Here is a 21,586-nt window from a genome sequence, read left to right on the forward strand (position 1 = left end):
ACGTATCCACATCTAGTTCAATTACTTTCATTTCGTAATCTATAATTGTTAACGATGAAACGACTGTCCGAAAGATGGTTTTCTTCCCTTTTCCTTATTCAAGAACAAACGCGTATTTTGGCACAGTTTAACGTCGATGACTATTGTTCGCTTGTCCGCACAATCTCACTGTTCGTTACACAGCTATACGATTTAAATTTATATTGATTAAAAAACAGAAGCTAAAACCTGCATAATCCCGAAGATATAAAAAAATGAAATATTAACAGCAAACGTAATTGACAGCGAAACAAATAACATCACAAGCGAGTAACGAAAAACTAATAATCAAATAATTCTTAAAAAGCTTTGCGTAATGATTTCACCGTTTTGCGTTATCCGATGAGTTCTGTTATTACGTGCTACCAGCGCATGACTCTACATTTTACTTCTGCTTCACATATTCTTTGGCCACAGTTTCTGAATTGGGATTGAGTAATATGTTCACTAGATAATCTCATCATGGGTTCAGTCTATCGGAATTATTAACCTTAAAGAGTAAAATCATTCGACCTTGTCGCACGGCGAAGAAAAAAAAGGAAATCAATTTAAAAAACCTAGCACAACCAAAAACCACCATTAGACATTAACCTATTCGGAGCACTGAGCCCATTTTAACTGGTTCCAGTAGTTTGCTGTCCAAATGCCATCGAATATCGTACATTTCATATACATTGCATGGTGATTGTTTCACAATACAAATCTACGGCAAGGAGAACTGGTTCGCTTATCATATAAATTTTCATGAGTATTCCCGTAAGCAAACAAAATAATATCAAATTATAAATTCATGAGCAATTGTATTCTTACTGATTCGCTGAGTACCACTTCGAGAAACTTCAATTTTTACTTCATCTTCTACGGTTACTATTAATTTTACAACCCCTAAAATTCCTGCAGGTGCACCGGGTTATGAACAAAATTAAACTTAATGAAATTCGCTCTCCGTTCGGCAGCCAATCAATTGCCGCAATTGCTATCTCTGCTTCGATTCGGTTCATTGCCGTTTAGCGCTAGAATTCAAAAAATGGACCCAATCCAGCCTAACAGTGCGATCCTATACCTTGAGTAATGGAGTTTTCCAGCACTATGTGAAATTCGTCCAAAGGTTCCAATATCTGCCGCAGGAATGTCAACAGGCCTTTCTTGCGCATGAAACTTTGCTCTTCGTACATCTCGGCCGTTACGCGCGTGTACGCCATAGGTACTAACATTCGGTGTAGCAGATGCTCCCTGGAAAATGAAGGAAAATGAGCTGATTATTTGTGTTTCAAGCGATGTGAATCATAATCGAACTCGATTATCAAACTTTTTACAACTTTGAACAAATGGTTTGATTGTCTTTACCTCAAACTTAAACAGATAAACAGTTGGAACCGCCCATCCTTGCCTAGCGTTTGCTTGACGTTATTGATTTCATCCATTAGATGGCAATAGCAGTGCCACACGGCCGACAGTTCCTGACGAGCTACCGGTGAGAGTGCCATACTGCTAACACCGGCAACACCACCACCTTGTCCTGTCACGCCGAGAGGATGACTACCACCGATACTCGTTCCTTGTGGCGGTGATTCCGGGCTGGACCCGCTGGTTGGAGGCGAGTTCGATGCACCACCGCGTACCGTTTCCACCGATTCCTCTACCAAACAAATCTCGAACTGTTCCTTCACCCGAACAAAGTAGTCCCAAAGGTAAAAGTTGCGCCCGAACAGGCGAGACGAGCGGAAGCCACACAGGAACGCCTGTTCTAGACACTTCACCAGCCCATTCTCACCGCACAACAGATTCGCTAGTGAGCTAGCGTCCCGATCCCGGCTCGGTCGGTAGTGCCATTTGACGATGGCGTTCACACAATCACCCAGCATGTGCTGAATGTCCGATGGACGTACCTCTGGCCGTTGTATGCTCGGACTACGGGTACGCGGTGGTGTTCTGCAGGCTTCCACCAGCTCTTCGCTGTCCACGGTTCGAGGTACAAGCTGCCCGATCAGTAGCCTCTCTATGGAACCGTCATCGATACCTCGACCAAGCCATCGACCGCAAGGGAATCTGTAAAATCGATGAAGAAGACATTTGATTTTAGTGATATCCATAAGATGTATGACACATGATATTAACGGACGATTTTTTATACGGTTTATCGTAAAATATATGCATGAAGGATTTTAAAAACGAAACACTCACTTATAAGTATGTCCGCTAACTTCATTCCTTATTACAACGTGTTCTACCAGCCATTTTGAAGACATTCCAGTATCATCATGACCGATTCGAAGAGATGTCAATATACCGAGTGTTTTGTGCTAGAATAAATAGAGAAAAATGACCAATTAATCAATGGGTTAATATACTGCCGGCCATTTTAAGAGATGCAGTCTTACATGAAACACAAATTCCAACGAATGCCGCGGAACATTGATTGTCTGCGTTTCGCCAAGGCTGCCGGATATCGCTATCCACACGTTCGCCGAGGTTGTCGCAGCGCTAGATTTCTTAGACGGGAAAATCACAACCCGATACGGTAGCTTAGTTGTCGGGTACGTGTTGGTGAAGCAAAAATAGTCCACAGCGTTCAGTGTGAGCAAATGGTACAGGAATTGTTCCACCTCATCGTCACACCGCACAAATGCGGACCGTTTGTAAAGTTGGCGCAACAGAACAGCATCCGACAGGAGCGTTCGCAAATGGCGAGAGAGAACTTTCTTCTCCAGGGCCAACCGTACCCACGCCCGAGCGTATCCGATGTGAGTTTTAATGTCTGTCATCGCCAAAATGTTTCTGTACGAATAGCATGTAATAAAAATTCGTTAAAGTTTATCAAATCTACCTGTTGACGAAAAAAATAACTTACCGTATATCAAATTCCAACGACTCCGGAAGTGATCGTAGTTGTTCTGGGCCTAAGCTTTTGCGCTCTCGCGATTTGGAACGTCCACGTGTCGGTGACGGCGGTGGTAGTTGAGGTTCTATGGCCAACGAGGACAGATCTGTGCAGAGTTTTGGAAACAAATCATTAAAATACATAGATTTCAAATACCATTAAAAGATGCAACCGAAAAAAAATACACTCAATAGCAAATCATAAAACAATATAGATCAAAGAATAAAACAAAATATGTTTAGCGAAAACAGCAACATAACAACAATGATTAAATCAAGTTTAAAATTTGGTAAAGCAAAACCATTTTGTACAATGATCAAAAATAAACAGGCCTAAAATTAAACAGTAATATAATTTTGATAGCAATGGAAACAAAAATATGGGTTCTCGACACGATTAATGTTCAATGAATGATGCTTGGCAAGTAAATATTCTCACATAGTATGTCATAGTATGTATATGAATATTCTAACATAGTATAAAATATGTCATTCGAAACTATTTTAGTAAGGTTTAAAACGTATCGTTAACCTCATACCATCAAACTTCACGTACCGGAACGCGCATGAACGTTTAGCGAATATACCGAAAACAACGATTACCACGCGCACACCCGTTAATGATTTCACTCTGGCCACAACTCTATTAAGCTCGCGAGTGCTCGGAAGGACATTACTCACCGCAATGGCTGCGCATGGAAAACAGGCTAGCTACCGACCCATTACGCATACCAACAAAAGAAGCAACGACATCGGACAACATAAAGTTAGTAAAGCGACCCGGTGACGCTGGTACCGTTTCCGGCGACGAGGCTGAGTATACCGATCCGCTACTCGCGGTTAGTTGGCTGGTGCTGCTACCTTGCAGCCGGCGAATTTTGTGCGCAATAGTAGTATGGTACTTAAAGCTCGCTGTACCACCAATTTTCGGAGGCTTTAGTGTGTGACATCGCGTTTCAGAATTGCTACGTGCTTTCACTTCGTTCAGGCAAAGATTCGTTAAACAACGTTAGAGTTCGTGTTGAAGCAAACGGAGGAACGAAAAAGAATGTTATCAAAGTAAATTATTGGAACAATACACAAACATAATAACTAAAGAATGCTCTGTCTGATCAGTAAGGTCAAAAATAAAAGCAAACTCATCGAATCATGCTATAAAAGGCGAAGAAGTAGAAAAATGACTTGAATGTAACCGTAACGTACAATCCATCCGCTTCCTCATGACTGTCCACGCTAAGGCTATATTAAGAAATAATGTAGCATGTGTTTAGAATAAATATCTAAATGATTCGCTCCGTGATTGTTTTTAATAAAATTTTTAACAGCTCCCTGATTTATTGAATCCCGGAAAATGATGGCAAATATCCTGTAAATCCTATTCAATGTGCTCTTGGAATGGTATTCGATCCTACCTGGTGTTAAATAGCTGTTCTCCATCTGATGCGTGCCTGGATTTTGACAATCCTTTATCTCCAAATAGGCAGCTAGGTGCGTCCAAAGGGCCGATTTACTCTGCTTGTTTATTAATCCATGTGACCACACCTTTTCCAGCAGATCGCACAGGGAAGCGATCATAGTGTTCTCCTCTACGCCAGTGACCGATGCTTCTCCACTGAGACCAAGCTCGATTGCTTCCGTACCCATCTTTTCGAGTAGCATACGTTTGGTTTTGCTTTTGATGTCCTTTAAATGAATAAAATACCAAGGTTAGTTAAGCATACCAATTTCGTCGACAATAATTCAATCACGTACCTTTAGTAGTTTCTCGACGAACGTCCAGTTTGCTTGAGCCAGCAGTGCGGGGCTAATTTCTGTGCCGGAAAGGTTTGCAGAGTTGCGATTGGACTTATTTCCGTCACCATCCTTCGGTAAGCCCGGGAGAGTTGAAGCATTGTTTAGCCCTCCACCGTCCAGTGATATCTCTTTCACCTTCCACTTTGTGCTGCCATTTTTTACGCGACGCAAACTGCTACCTCTGTAAGAAAGAATACGTTTGATTGAAAACATTGCAATTAATTTACTGGTATAGATTTCCTGTTCCATAATGAAATCCCGGCTATTAATTTTTCCAAAAGCCAAAAATCGTTCGTTAGTAAGATGATCACACAAAATGCGATAGTAGTAAGAAAGCAGAAAGTAACAAACATCACCGAAACATAAAACATTGTATGATACAAACCGATACTAGAATCGAATAAAAATCCTTACCTGAGCGAATTACAAACACATGCTCTCTGTCGTGTCAAGTTTCCTTGAAACAAAACTTCGCGAAGCTAATAAACAAAATCATGTGGCTGAGATGCACATCCTATTACTATTACTTCGAGAAAAAATATTATTCTTAAAAAAAATGACCATGAAACAATAAATGCAGCCGGTATTTGTTAAAAAGAAAAATAAGGATTTTTATTGTGTAACACATCGTTGTCCTTTCCATCTCCTAGAGACATCATCAACCCATTGCTGTACACGATCGATCGAGTTTCAACACTTGTACCTAATCACAAATGCTAGTGATCTTACCACAATGTAGACAACTTACAATTGCCTTATGATCCATACATCTACATTCTAAACATTGTCACGAAACATACTGTCCATGCAAAAACGTCACATTCATGCATAACATTACAGAAAACTCTACGTTTAGAGAGATTCATGGCTTAAAACGACTATAAACTAGAGAGAGAGGATATGCGTATCGAAACACCTTTGAAGGTGAAGGATTCTTCAAGAATAATAAAGGTAATGAGTGCATTAAGAAGCATAGCGTAGTGGGATTCTCTTCTTGCAGAGCAGTGAAGAATTTAAACTTATTGGAATATACACGTCGATATACATATCAGAATTGATAGTTAGGTGAACAATAGTGGCAGTTAAAGTGCAAAAAAAGAATATAATTCATTACAAGCTATACGAAGGATCTATAATGTAATTCAAAAGATTGATCCTGATTATTTCGCTGCATGTTTCATAAAAAAAATACCTAAAATATTTTTCTTCGCGTTACTCATTATAACTGTCTAAACGTCTGTCCGTTTGATCTGCTGATAAAACTGAGCACCGTTTGCGAAACATAAAAAAAACTCTTCGTATACCTACGTTCTGAAGCCGGCAATAATATCAAACATTAACAGGAAACAGACAAGTCGAAAAGAAGTTGAATTGTATCACATGTAAGTGAAAGTAAACAAAAATTCTTCTTATACGTATGGTAAACTATTGCATCCTAAGGGAGCTGCTTAAAATGAAGCTTACTCTACTGCAAACAATTAATCAAATATATAAGCAATGACATATGGAGAACCATTTTGCGTAAAAAAAACTATTTACGAAATATCACAAAAATTTACACTTGAGGATGAAGCTTGATGTTGTAGTTTTTTTTTTGTGTCGCCGTAAAGGGAATTTCAGCGTGTAGGCGCTATTTCCATATGAAACTGGAAACCAAACCATAATAGCAAAACGAGCAATATTTTAAACAAAGCATCAAACCATTATCTGAGAACCGGAACCCCAAAGCTTGTAACCCGAGGAAGCGATTCGATGGAAATCAATTTAGTGTTCAGCATTGTTTGACATCCTTTTTTTACTGTTGATTGTATTCCACGTACGATTTTTCTCTTCTCTCGTGTTTGCATATCCTTTCCTTCGCGCCTCAAGCCTTGCACCCACAAAACACAAACAACACCCCACTCACATGAACAAAAAGATTAAAAAAACAATCAGCGCAGCTGATTCCAGAAGGAGAGGAGAGCGGTTTGCCACACATACACACATAAAAGCGTATGGTGCTATTCGTACCTCGAGACGCATTCTTGGTTGAGGACGGACTTTTCCAGTAGCGGGAAGCTTCGGTAATACGGAGCACGTTTATCCAATATTTCACTCGGTGGCGCCACTTCCATGTCGACTGCCTGCAATCGTTTTTCAAGTAGCTTCTGCGTTTCTCTGGTCAGTATGCACGGTTCGTAATTTGCGGTCCGAATCATGCTTTCTCCTCCGTATCGCTTTCTATGTGTTTCGAGAAAAGATAAATAAAACGCACAAACGGCAATCAAAATACAGAATCCTTGAAGAGCTCGATATTTCTGGGCGCAAGATGCTTACCGAAGAATTTTTATCCTAGAATCGAACAACTTCAAGCTATACTCCATGTCGCCATTCAAACTATCCACAAGTTGACACCCGTTGACGCTATCGCCCCACGAGAGCATGATTTTGTTATCGATAAGAGTGGCAAACATCTGGCTTTCGAGAAAGCGCGACAGGAACGGGCGATGGTGCTGCGGTTGGTCCGACAAAAATGACGCCTTGTCGAAGTTGTGCAACGACTCCCTGTTCGTAAGCCATTCATCTTTACTCTGTGGAAGCGTTTGAAAAGCACATAGATACTCAAATTGTAAGCCTAATCAAGAAATCATTTATCCACGAGCTTTCGTGGCCCGAAACTCACCTGATTTGGAAGAATTACAAAGTGTTCATAAGCGGCGAACATCTGTACGAACCGATTGAGGAAAATTTCGCGAAGCGCATTATTTAGTCTCAGATCTTCATAGTACTGCTCGAGGGTGGAGAGCGGTTGCTTCTGCTTTGCACTAGGCATGACTTCGTTTGGCCCACCGCTGTCCACCTCATCACCCCCGCTACGTCGCACGATGTCCACTATCCTCTGCCGGACGTCAGGGCGCGCAGGAACGGCCGTCGGTGGCAGTGGTAAGTCGGGTGAGTTTGGCCGGTCCCAATCGAGCAGATCATGCAACGAGTGCTTTCTACGCACGTGCATCCCGGACGGCAGCGTGCAGCTGGCCGTCATCATGTCATGGTCCTTGAGGAGATTCTTTGGGCTGAGTATGCTGGGTGGATCGAACGACCGATCGCGCGGAACCGCGTATTTATCCAGTACGGCCGTGATCTCCGAGATGAAGTCATGTCGGTACGGGAAAGAGGGCAGCTCTTCCGGCAGCTGCACCGATTTCTTGTCAATATCGACGTAACACAGGTTCGCCTCACTACCAATGCGCACGCTGCTATCGCAGTCGGCGTGCAGCCCCATCACAAACGGAACCGGCGCATCGAGGAAGTGGTGCAGCGAGGCGGGCAGGATCGGAGCGTACACGTGCGGCCACTGAAACGGGAACAGCAGCGAGGTGATGCACTCCGCAACGATCGTTAGCTTCTGATAATCGGACGAGCGGAGCAGCACTTGGCTTTCAAGGAGCACGCATGTAAACAGCTGAATGACGCACTCGACGCCGAGATAGGTGAACAACAGCCGGAGTGGAAAGTCCATGAATGGTAGTTCGTCTTTCAGGGCGGGGCGCTGCAGCATGGTTGCTACTGGAGGTAGGTGGGGCTCTTCCGGGGGTATGTATATCCGGATCGATTTTCCCGGTGACGGTGTGGAAACCTCATACAGGATATTATACACGTAGCTCTCCAGGCTAAGCCGCGATCCGGGGTGTCGAGGAAGACATCTAAAACGCAAAAAAAAATGTAAAATTCAAACCATTAGCACACTAATTCATTTATGAAAAAGCTTCGGAAAAAGCTTAGGACTTCGGGTGCTACTATACCGGTATAGATTCTGTAGAAACAGCTCAGCCACGTGTGCATACGGCACCTGGCACACCAGCGAAAGGCTTTTGGCCACGTACAGCTTGTCCTTCATGACATCGTAGTAACTGAGCGCGGACGCAGGAGCCTGAGCGGCAATTTTGAAATGCCTCGGTAGGGACCGACTGACGGGGCTTTCCTTAACGCGCCGCAGCGTCGCCGGTGGCGGTTGCTGCGAGCTGGAGATTTCGGTAATAAACATCGACTGGAGCGTGTGCATGGCACTGCAGATTTGACGGTTGCGCACCTCCTCGTAGAACACCAGACTGAACCCATAGCAACGCTTGCCATCTTCGCGCGTGGTTGCGAACGCATGGAACCGTGGCTCGATGTTGTGCTTTTGGGTGCGAAAGCGCAGACCTTGCGGCAAGGACAGCATGCAGATACCGTGTGCGTCAAACGGATTCCACGCGACGTGCTCCGGGTAGTGTGCCAACGGTTTGCTTTTGTATGCACTGTCGAGCGGGGAACAGTGGAGGCTATCACCTGAAATGAGTATCAAAACAAATATAACTGTGTTAAATGTCTTGCCGTATAAAATGATGTAAGAAAAAAGTCGATAAAAAGATAAAAGAGAAATTTAAAAATGACTTTATTTGCGACATGCATGCCAAGAGTGACAACGAACTATCACAAACTGGTCAATTTAGATGAATGCGGGAAGAAATAGCATTCATTAGAGAGTATTTAATATGAAGTTTAAAAATTAATGATAATAAATTGAATTTATAGAAGGCAATCTAAAATACATTTTATTCGAATCGGATTGTTAACATATAAGTGCAACAAAAAACAAGCAACGATTTGGAAGTTAAAAATAACAACAGTTGGTGAAGATTATTTAATTTCATTTTTGTCTCTGTTTTGTTAGGCAAATGTATGTGCCCAATAAACGAAAATGTACAGAATGTTCTACGAGCATTCCAGTTCAAGCCTAATTGAAATCAGTTAACCTGACCATATCATTACTTTTCCACTGTGTCGAATGCCACAACCGTATTAGTTGCTGGATAAAATTCTTAACCTGAAACTACCTTATGGCACTGTGATGCGTTCCCACACCAAGCTACTGGCCTACGGTTTTTAACATTCCTTCACCAAGTGAACCAACAACACCTAAGCGTTCATGTTCCATGACCTATGACTATAAGCACGACCTGCTGCGTGCGACCTACCACGTCTCGGGTATGCCTGAAACGGTTATTTTTTCGTTGGTTTTGCTTACTCAGCTGCCTTTCTTTTTCTCCCCGACACCGACCGACCAAACAGAAAAGGCGCTATTGACCGAAAAAGGGCTAGAAACCAACCACCGTTGTGGGCTCCCGCGTGTGATGCCTCGAGCAGAAAAGATACCATTCAAGATGAAATGCGTCACGGGACGACGGGAGGATAAACCGGAACACGCCCCGACCGGCAACCCACATTCTTTGAAACGACACAATTGCACGAAAATTACACCACACCAAGCCGGGAGAGTGCGCATCGAGTGTGGAAATGTTCGACTCGTTCGGGTGGTTGGAAAAGCGATTAGAATCGCTTGGTGCAGAGCACACATCCTCTACTCATCCAAGCGCTTAGAACCCATTACGGTACGAAACGGTCGGCACATGAAGGGCTGATGATATGCTTCACTTCAATGAGGTCGACTGTTACCCACTGTGACGCAACTTTAAAGCAATGGTGATGTGCCAAAGCCTGGGTGCCATTTTTGTTTTGAGCTACCGTGTGCTCGCGGTTAATGGCAATTCATGAGCAGGAACAAATTTTGTTACTAGCAGCGCTCATGTTGAAAGAAATCTACAAACTTAACATGTTACGGCGAACTCACGCTCAGTTTCATCTTTATGGTGGCGGTTGAAATCGTAACCGTAATCAGTGACCGTGTTAGTGTGATTGCATCAACGATTGACGTATAATAGGATTCCTACAATCAGCTGCTGGGTTATCAACGAACGAACGAACGCGTAAGCAAACATACATCTTCATCACTCATAAAGCAAACTATATGTGGAACGGATTATTTTTTTATTAATCCATCCATCCATTGGCAGATTTCTTCATAAAAGTAAACCCTCCTCTTAAACCTCATTGAATCCAATACGCAATTACCCAACGAGTCAACGCTTTTCTCGACCCTTCAGCATTTTCCAGCTTACGCCTTTTCCTTGCTTCATCGAGCTTTCACTAAGATTTATTTTCCTAAAATTCTGATGAAGCCAAAAAACACCGTGACGAACGAAGCAGCAGCAACAAGTTTGGTCCTCACAGTCCAACGCTCTATCGTGCGATGTTGATGATGCTGACGATGATTGAATTAGTACCGGCTCATTACGGTCGAAAACAATAGCGACCATATCGTTACGGGGCCCACGCTCCGCGGCAGACGATAATCTTTTATGACCCGCTTTTTGGTTGGGCTATCGCACGAGAAGAAAAAACGTGAAAACAGTCAGTGACGTCGCGAGTGGGTAGGTTTTTTTGTTGTTACTGTTTGAATTTAGTCTCGCCAGCAATGTTTGTTTGAGCGGGAAAACCCGGAAAACCCTCTCGACGGAACTGCTGTGAACGATTTCAATGCAGACCTTCCGCACTTCCACGAGCAGCAAAACAAAGCACGCAGCAATAACAAAAAAAAAAGAAAAACCACGCATTGGAAGAAAAGTACTTCCGTTTTCACTTTCGAATGTGATCAGTGAAGCGGGGGACTATTTTTCAACCAAGCAGAGCCGGGCTCCGGGTGGGTTTAGTCCGCTGGGTTTCCTGTAACGCACCGCGAAACGGTTACGGACGAACACGCTCGTGGTGGTGTACGAATTCGAATGTACTTACGAGGCCTCACACTGGACTATCATTAACGACCCCCAACTGGCAGTAAAATCACGTGCTAATCGGTAATCTGTTTGCTGAATCAAACATCAGCATAAAAGCACGCTTCCTTCCTGGTCCCCGATGGTGGAACATGCGAGTGTCACATTTCTTTCGCGGAAGTACTAGCGGGTGGTTGGCTTGTTGTAACACCACTATCACACCCTTTTTCAAGGCGCTACCTGAATCGATAAAACAAGACTGCAGAACAGCTAATGTCATATTTTCATGTTACAACGTCTCTAAACGCGAAACAGCACACTAACCCAAGCGTCCCATGCAATTGTAGCATTCGATTTACGGCGATGTACTAACAGAAACATTGTTCCCCTTCTTTTGAAGGCCCCTGTTTTTTTCTGGTTGACCTCCGAAACCTTCTGACTGGCGTTGGAATTGGTTCTTGACATGGCACGAACCCTTTTGCTCACGCCATTGCCAATAAGGTTGACGAACTTGGGTTTCTAGCCTTGACCAATGTGATAGACGAGCGTGCCATTTACGATTGGAATTATATGAATGCCTTGACTCACCGGCTAGCCGTCTGATTCATTAGTTAATTAAATGGAACGGATAGGTCGCACCTTTACCTCGTCCCTTGAAGTCATCAGCCATCTCCAAAATTCATCAATATTTGACGAACAGCCATCGAAAAGCCGGTAGTTCCTGACGGTACTGTTGTTTACCTTACATAGATAATTTTTGCTTCGGTCTAATAAATACTACGACGTTGTTTATCTTACATACTTAATTCTTGCTTCGGTCTAATGCATCCCACGTCTATATGGAACTGGTATATCTGATATTAATCGGAAGATCCAAAGGGACACCACCAACAATTCATACGACCCCGACATTCACCCCAATATTGATTTTCGAGGACGTTCCGGATCAGTGTACGCACCTCTAGAACGTTAGCGCTCTGCGTTCCAGATCTAATTCAGCTCTTTACAACTTTATACCAAATATGGAGGAGTCAAGTCACTGGATAAACCAGAAGTAGTCATGACTACTTATAGCTTTATTGTTCAATTTTACCCCAATAGCAAAAAAAAAACTTAGTGAATGTACAGTCAACTTCACGTACAATGTTTTGAGCAGAAACAAAGGAATAAAATGTGTACTCCCTAATAATATATCTTTACAACAGAAATATTGCTTCGAGGAATTACACGAGCCGAATGACGTAGAGAACGCATGGCATGGCAACCGTGAAAAGTGGAAAGCCTAATAGAGGTCGCGAAAAGAAACCTCAGCGCATGGTCACGTACGTGATGAAATCATTCACCATAAATCACGCGCGCCAAACCACAATCGGCAGTTTTGTGCTCAGTCAGTCAGTGTTTGATCTATTCCGGGGGAAGGAGTTGACACCGTTACCCATCGGGTATTAAAAACGCAAAATTACCATCAAATACATCGACTTTAGCGCCGAACCAGGAGACAAAATTAAAAAAAGTTTTTAAAATGCTAGGACTCTTTGCTAAAATTACCATCACTTATGATTCAAAGGGAGCAATTTTATGAAGAACACGCTCCAAACGAAAAATAACTACATTTCACACGACTTTTTGTTGCTTCGTTGCCACTTGTTCCAGATCTCAGAAATGGGAACAGGTTGCATGGCGTGATTCTTTTTCCTTTTCAACTTACTATTAACGTCCCACTGCTCATCGGGACCAATTGTGTGAATTTTCATTTCACAAAAACTCGGTCACACTAGCCCATCGTCTTTCTCCCCAGCATGGGAATTGAGCTAAATGAATATGCGAATTTAACACGTGATGGACAAATTCAGCCGATGTTCCAGGCCACGAAAAACACGCTATAAAAAAAACTATGAAAAACACGCGTGGAAATGATTTCAAAACCATTTTTTTTTCATACATATATTCCAAAGACAATTTCTGATTGTGACTGATTACATTGTGATTTATCTTTTCATTAAAAGAAATTTGTTCCCAAAAAACATGAAAATAAAATGCCCATACAATACGGACATGAGGGAAGTTCATTACCGTCAACTTTCTCTAGGAAAAAAAAACGAAACAAGCAGTAAACTGTTCATTGCACCCAAGGCTGATACAAAAACTTCCTTGTCTTTTAACTGCTCCCAGAGTGTATATTTATGGATGATGTGATGTGGGCTAATGATGCACTTCGTTAGCTACAGGAAATGTGTAGGAAAAGCATCACAAAATACATACATAGTTTGAGAACATTCATGGATAATCTGGATTGATTGAACAGTGAAGTACGAAATCGATATTAGATTAGCTAAATATGTGTTTAGTAAAATTTATACACCTTTTCTAAAATTTTTATTGAATTTTTATTCATAAAACAAATTCACAACCAAATTTGGCAATTTGCTCAAGCAAGCTGGCAACGTCAATTTGAGGTACAATGGAAATAAAATCATCAATAAAGGAATGTAGTAATTTCTGATTGTAAATTTATAAGATTGAAACAATTTTTGCAAGAAACGCTCAATTTGAGTAGCATTCTCTGGAAGTGAATAAAATCATCCATAAATGCCTGCAGCAAGCATACAAAAATTGAATACTTTAATAGGAAAAAGGAAAAATTAGAATTGCAGAGAAAATGTTAAAACTTTCACCGTTTTTTTTCATCCCCTGATGGCGCTGAGCAGAAACCTCACCTAAAGCAGAGAGGCATGCGTTCAAATCGCTCCCAGGTGTACGACCCGAGCAGATAAACAGTTGCACCACAAAAAGATGCACCTAATAGTCCACAACTAGCGGTCAACGTTACTCAAGTCGGTTGTTATGGTCACCTTTCTCGCTGGGTTAAGCACCCTACCAATTGTGAGCAACCACACAACTTCCACAGTTACATTTATTCAAGTGCACTCCGCGGTGCATTGGTTGAACTGCACACACGGTCAAAGCAGGCAATGAATACAGAGCCGCACCTTGCCGATTGGGGGTAGCAGCAGCAGTGAAAGTTTGCAATAGACGAGGTAAAAGTGAAATCGAAGCTCCGATGGAAAACCCATCGGCCAAATGGGAAACCAGTGAAATGATGGTGAACCGTAAAAATTTCAAGGTCGTTGCCGTAAATACTTTTTCCAGGGGAAATATACACCTAAACGTTCCAGGGAGCACCTCTTTGCCAACCAGCCATATCGCATGCGCAGTAACCATCAAGTGCACCAGGTGTTTGACAGGGATACATGGCCAAATTTTACATTAAGCTCATTACAAAACTCACCGAAAATAGAGGGAAAAGTTTATCATTAATACATGACAAACATAAAAACAAACCGCTTCATGAATAGGCTATAAAAACTATAAAACGTTCAATCATTACATATTGATGCAATTTTAAGAAAAGCGTTTATGGTACATAATAGTAACATAGAGGTAAGAAATAGATTAATACATATATCGCAATATCAGCATGAAAAAAATATCTATTTGAATAATCATTATACATGATAACGTTGAGTTTCCTTCCACTACAGATCGATAAATTTCCTCTTACACTAAAATTGCATGTCTGTAAATTTCTGCAAATTAAAATTGCATAATATGCCCTTGCGAGGCGTTCATTACAGGTAATTATTGCATCTGCTCATCATCAACATGAGCGTTATCTGTCGCATTCGTAAACGATTATCTCGATTTACCACCCGAGATGTAGCGATTAATTGAATTAAACAGTAAAACCATAAAGCAACCCCGTAATATCAAAAGTCGGACTACACGCAACACAACAACACCAGATGCTGTGTCAAACCCTTTTTTCAGTTATTTGGCGAACTGAACTGAGATGCCTCCATGCGCCATTCACCAAGACGGACGATTTCTCAACGTTTCCCAACGCAGATCCATCAATGCTGCTTGGCGGATCATAACGTATTACATCAACACTGTGGTGTGTCGCTGGTCAGATCGAAGCTGTTCAATTTTTATGAGCATCCAAACGGACCACCGCCGCCGGCACGGTTCGAATATCGTGCCCCAATAACATTGCCCCATCCGGCAACAATCGGCTGCCACTAGGTTATGGATGTGCAATCGACAGAAGACACACAGGCCATCGTCTTGAATGTGATTTTGACACGACACAGAGTTAACGGAAGAGTCCAACAGTCCCGCACGCATTCTAATAATGCCTTTTGGCACCAACACAATTCACTCAGGCTCGCGCTCGGATCACGTTTCAAAGTTGACTTATTTTGAGATTTCCCTCCTGTAGTGCACAAACAACATCCGCACCTAGGCGGTAGAAGCAAACATTCTTGTGTGAAAAAAAGCTTGCAACTTCTACGGCAAATTGCGAACGAGAAGATATTAGGGGCTCTGGGACGGAACTCCTGAATAATGTATGTTTGGACACCGCTTGCGTAATATGCATTCGCCCATCCGGAAACATTGCGGTGCTAATGTAAACACACAAGACGCTCTAGTACTACCAATATTATACGCTGTGTTCGTAACTGAATTCTAAGGGGGGGGGGGGGGGGGGGGGGGGTTGGTCGATGAAATTACCCAGCACTGGGGATTTATGGGAACCCTGTTTCATCTGCTCACGTGCAAGTAAACCAAACCAAGCCAAGCAACAGCAGTTTCACAACATCGCGACAATTACATTATCACAAATTGCTATAATAAAATTGTAGATGCTACAGTACTACGCTCTGTTTGTACTCTCTGGTCCTCTGTTGTTACTTAGAAATAAATGTTCCTATTGTAATTGGCAGGTTTTTTTTTTATTTTATGATTCTGAGATGCATTTACGATAGCGCTCAATAAAACCCTTGCAAATAACATCATGTTGAGCACCCAGTTTAATTTACAACGACACAAGCTGCGTGTGAGAACTTTATGATAATACAAGTTATATTTATTTTATAGTTCATGTGAAAAACATTTTAGCAAAAAAAATATAAAAAAAGAACAATCAAAGGATTGTAAAAAGCACAATTATGTTCTCTATATTTAGCAACACACAGAAATGTGTGGGTTACGATTTCAGCAAATAAACAACACGTTTTATTGTTTAAGCAAATAAGCAACACACATGGAACATATATTCTTGCAAACTCCCCGGAAGCGAAGTGAGTGTTCATGGGACCATTTATTAAAACCGTTGTTCTATTCTGTCGGCAACAAATTAGCCAAAGTCCTTACGGATTTAAGAGATATTGAAAAGTTGCACTTCATCGCACACGCAACAATGGAACGGACAAGCTCGCTTTCCAGGGACCACGGCTGGCAACCGAAAGGAGTCAGCAAAAATCGAAACCAGGCATAGATGCGCGCGTGCATTACAACGGAACGAAAAATCAATACTTGGCACTATGCTCGTTGCGTGTCGTCCGGAAGCGTTTCTCGGAGTCTGGTAGTCATTTTCCGTAAGTAGAACCCCCGCTCGGGTGCATCCAAATGGCGGGACAGAGTTTTGGCGCCGTTGAGTCTGTTATCGGCACCAAACTATCTTCGAGTTGATGATAGTATCGTTTTCACGGTACAATCCGCAGCGTTCACCAGTCTGGTTTGCCATATTTATCTGGCAAAACCACGACATAAAAACTTTTTTTTTGTTCTCAAATCGATTTCAGCGAGAATGGCTAACCTTAGTTTGGTACCAGTCGCATAGAGAAAGAAGAAAAAGATACCCAGTTTGTTGTGACTAACGGTCTGGAGTTCGTCGCCTTTGAAAAGACGCCTGTCTGGAAACGCAAAACCACATAAATCTATTTATTCTTTGATAATGCTCATCCGGTGTGGAGTTATGGGATCATCAAACTCTACGTGAGACACACCCATTAAGACAATTGGATAACTGCTATTTTTTGCTGTGATAAAAGCAGCATTATATAAAAAAAACATCAGCTTGCAGTATCACGCTTGTCAATCAGACGGTCAAAACGGTTGAAGTTGTGTTATCTTTATTTATCACCCAAACAAGACATTATCGTTCATCGTTATTTTACTTGGCCAAGCGAGTTGTTTTTATTTCCAACAACGCTATACCAGAAAATATGCTTTTGGACAAGACAAACCGTTATCAGTGTGTAACAATACTGTGTGTCACTCGTAATGACTCATTGCAAGGCCAAGAAGGTCATGGTGCAAACGATTTCACTTTTCGGCGAAAGCGCAATTTTGTTGTCGGTCAGCAGTGCCGGAAAAAAATATAAAAAAACACACGCCAATTCGTTTCGATCCGTTTGGCTGCCAGTGTTTGAAATATTTCGCACACTAACCCGTCAGGAGACTTTCGTATGCGCTCGACGCTGTCCTGACTGACGAGATTGCGATCACACTGTGGCATTTAACAGCATGTCATGTTGCGCATCATGTTCCTAAACGGTAAGAGTTTCAAGCGGAACAGATTTATTTGTCTCGAGCAGGCCATCCTTAAAGGGTGCAGCTTACCATCGCGACGTCATCTTCCCAACCGAAGCAAATGCCAAATCTCATGTAACGTTACGTTTACTACACGCCCGTAAGCAAAATAGCGTTTGAGATTTTTTTGTTTTTGCTCACTTGCTTTTCCCAATTTTGAAAAGAAAAGAAGGCATAAACACAATAACTAGCTCCGGCATTTTTACTCCCACAAAAAGCCCTTTCACCCTCGAACCATTCGACCATCTAAGCTCAGCGGCCATGAAGACAGTATGTACCGATTGTTATCGATAGCAGATGCTGTAGAAAGAAACAACTAAGCTAAATTTCCAGAAACTAGGCAACTTTTTACATTTTTCGAAGAATGCTTTTAAATGCGCTATTTTGTATGCATCAATCGATGTTTCAATCTTTGATCATATGCTTCAAACTATTCCAAAAAAGGATTCATAGAACGTCATAGAAAATGAAAAGCTAATCGTTTTCAATTTAACAATATTAAATATCTTTTAGATAATGTCGCATATGTTGATGAGATATTTCCATCTTTTCATGCTTAGGTTTCCTATTTTTCAGAGACTAACTGTAATTGCATTCGCCAAGCACCGTTGCTTGCAGCATAATTTCAGCATCTCACACGAGTTCAACAACCGTTCTCGCAACATACGACAGCGCAATTGAAGAATTCGTTATTTGCTGGAGGGCATCCGCGTGGGGGCCGTTGGCTACTTCCACCATTTTCCCATGGACCTGCTCATGTATGTGTGGAGCATTCTTTAGGCCACACTGCGTTGGTCAATAGGCCTGTCGTTTTCCCCACTGATCCAGCACCATTAGCGTCAAGTGTACTTTGTAATTATGGTTTTTATTTTTCACTTTTCTATCTGGTTTCAAACGGATGTTCATTGCGTAAATTAAAATAATTTGTTATGGTTGCTTTTAACCAAAGCCTTTCGCAAAAATTCATATAAAGCCTTTTAAGAAATACCTCATAAAGTTATAAAATATATTACCTCTTATGAATATTATAATGTTGTGATTATAACGAAGTAATATTGGACGGACTAATCGCTAAACCGCTTCGCGATTGTTTCGTTAAATGATATTTCCATTAAAAAACAATTTTGTCAAACTTGTGGTAGTTTAGTTCGCATTTAAACATGACTCATTACCATTAACTTTGTTTTTCAATTCAGCATCATTTTGTTGGCAGATTTCCAAAACTACTGCAACCTTGTACTTGCCGCTCGCAAATACCGGAAGCACGTGTGAAATGATACGAATAACAGCTATTTAAAAGCCTCGAACGCGACATTTAGTAAAAAAAAATATATATATAGTGTGCGACTAGTATGTTTCGAAAGTAAATGAAAGCGACACGAGCAGTACATTGGCATTTGTTTAGGAACTAGCCAAAAAGGAAGACCTCTTTCCAAACTGTACATGCTAACAATGGTTCCGGAAACCAGACGCAGTGCCAAGGGAAAACGTTGCACACGCGTTTGTACAAACGGGCGCAAAATAGTCTCGCAAGTGTTGCTCAATTGTTTCATTTTGTGTGCAGGTTCCTTGGCACTATAGCTTGCCTCAGAAGCGAGCTCATTTGCGTTGTCTGTCTAACAAAACATCCTACAACGCGTTCCGTTGTTCTGTAGGGAGTTCAAGAACGGCCATACTTCACACAACGCATTGCAGACCCCTCATTTCCTTCACAATCGTACTCCTGCGGCGAATGGACGCTCAATTGAACTTAATTGGCAGCAATTGATACCGTCCGGGTTGGTAGAATGCGGGAGAAAATGAAAACGAATGTCGTAAAGGAAGCAACGTTTCAAACGCAACTTATTCGTGTCTTGCTAATACTTTATTATCTATTTCAAAACGTCCACGAATGCATCAGCAGCAATGTGCACATAGCACGTTCAATTGTATTATACATATACCGAAAAAATCATCCAGATTTGTAAATTTCTTTAGCTGGACAATGTCTAAGCTAGAGAAAAGTTTTCAACTTAGACAACCCATTCAAAAATAGTCTGCATGAGACACCAAAATGTAGGGCACAAAATGATGCCTGCAGTTTATGCTAAGTTTTAAATCAGTTCCATCGCCACGTCAATTTTAAAGTTAGCAACAACAAAATAACCGTAAAATCACCGCAAAAAAACCCCACGCCGCTTCGAACGGTGTAATTATCGCTAGTCTTACCTGCAAACAGATCCGGTTCGAGACCTGAATCCAGATCCAGCCCGCAGATCACGAAGTAATCCGCAAAGCGCGTAAACTGCTGTTGAACGCTTTCATTCTGTCCCAGGCGCTGACCGGGACTAGGAGATTCCGTGGGATTTCTGCCCGTTTCCGTCAACGTGCCACCGTTTGTTCCGGTTTCCGCTGTAGCGCTGCTGTGGCCACTGTTTTCGGCCATGGTGTGACCGTTCGATTTATCACCCATTTTCTACCACGCCAACGAGCTGGAGGAGTATGGTTCAATAGTTAAATGAGCTTCTTTTGTTAGGACAACTGACGCTACCCGTCTCAGTAAACGGTAGCGGGTTTGTTTTGTTTATATTTGAACCATTTCGACAGAGAAGTGACTACTCGAGAGGGTGTTTCTATTCAAATATTGTTTGCTGTCATACTGCTATGAAATTATATGTTGCTTAAAGAAAAACATTCAACGCCTACTTGCTATGCGAAAATCACACAACCCGTTAGCATAGTTTGTTTGAACTATGGCTTTATCACCTTTTTCCTGCTATCAGGACTTTCTTCGTCCCTGTTTTTCTCTGGGTTTTGACGAAGGTTGGCAACTTGTTTGTAAATAGACAAACCTTGTACAGACGAGGGCTCTCACAACTATGGCAGCATATGTAACATCTTTACATAGCATGCACACACGCACGGTTGGGAAAACCGATGTACATGATGTTGACCTTGCTGTTTTTCTTTTCGTTTTTAATCGTAAATACCACTGCGTTACTATCCTTATAACAATCACTACGGCGTGTTTTATCATTCGACGACAAAATGCTCATCTCTTTCATTGCTTGGTCACCATGCGTTGATGTTTTATGTAAGTGCGCTGTCAACACTGTAGTGCATACATTCTAGCCTAAAAGGATAACGATAAGACAACACCTTTGCCACTAGAACTTCAGTTGTTTACATGTGGCATATGTGTTTGCGAGTGAGCGCGCGCGTGCGCAGACGCGTTTACAAACGTGTGTGTCACTTGCACAGGACGACCGTGGCACCAAACATCTCCTCGTAGCAAACGTACTCGCCTGGGGAGCCTTTGCTGCCCAACTTTCACCAAAAGTGGAGCCAGGAAGTGAAAGGTTGGTGAGATACTAGCTCCTGGGAATGGGGCTGCACGCACATTGGGATATACGCACGAGCGTGAACCAGCGAGCCGAGTGAAGGAACAAAAATAATCAACCGATTTGGGGAGCTGATAAGAGAGCAAAATGATTCTTCCCTGCTTTCTAACGACCTTTTCCTAGCTTTCGGTCACACAGCATCTTTGGCGATATTTGGCCTTCACCCTTGGTAAAGAAAGCGAAAGAGAGGGCACGGGAGAGCGAACGAAAGATCGAGAGCGAATGCCAATAGCACCACCAACACACGCGAGCACGCAATCTCAGGAAGTTTTTTTTTACTTCTACGCTTCGAAATTGAATATCAATGGTTGTTTTATTTTTTACATTTATTCCCTTCCCACACTTACTTCACACTAAACGACTTTCCGAATTTCGAACACAATTTTTAACATTCACTTAGCAACGCAACAACCGCTCATGTAAGCACCG

At 42.1% G+C, this 21,586-nt stretch overlaps 1 protein-coding gene across 1 annotated transcript; it reads right to left on the bottom strand.

Annotated features, from left to right (window-relative positions):
• Positions 1-1,082: 1,082 nt before the first annotated feature.
• On the bottom strand, positions 1,083-20,229 carry LOC128731222 (DENN domain-containing protein 5B). Its single transcript, XM_053824328.1, has 13 exons — positions 19,986-20,229; positions 8,496-9,021; positions 7,376-8,396; positions 7,030-7,283; positions 6,724-6,933; positions 4,672-4,894; positions 4,332-4,602; positions 3,601-3,897; positions 2,891-3,026; positions 2,421-2,817; positions 2,224-2,342; positions 1,387-2,088; positions 1,083-1,272 (listed from the first exon to the last, which is right to left on the bottom strand). The coding sequence occupies exons 1-13, from the start codon at positions 20,227-20,229 to the stop codon at positions 1,083-1,085; spliced, it is 4,590 nt and encodes a 1,529-aa protein (XP_053680303.1).
• Positions 20,230-21,586: the final 1,357 nt, after the last annotated feature.

This window comes from Anopheles nili, chromosome 2, assembly GCF_943737925.1.
Source record: "Anopheles nili chromosome 2, idAnoNiliSN_F5_01, whole genome shotgun sequence".
In the NCBI taxonomy this organism is placed as follows: domain Eukaryota; kingdom Metazoa; phylum Arthropoda; class Insecta; order Diptera; family Culicidae; genus Anopheles; species Anopheles nili.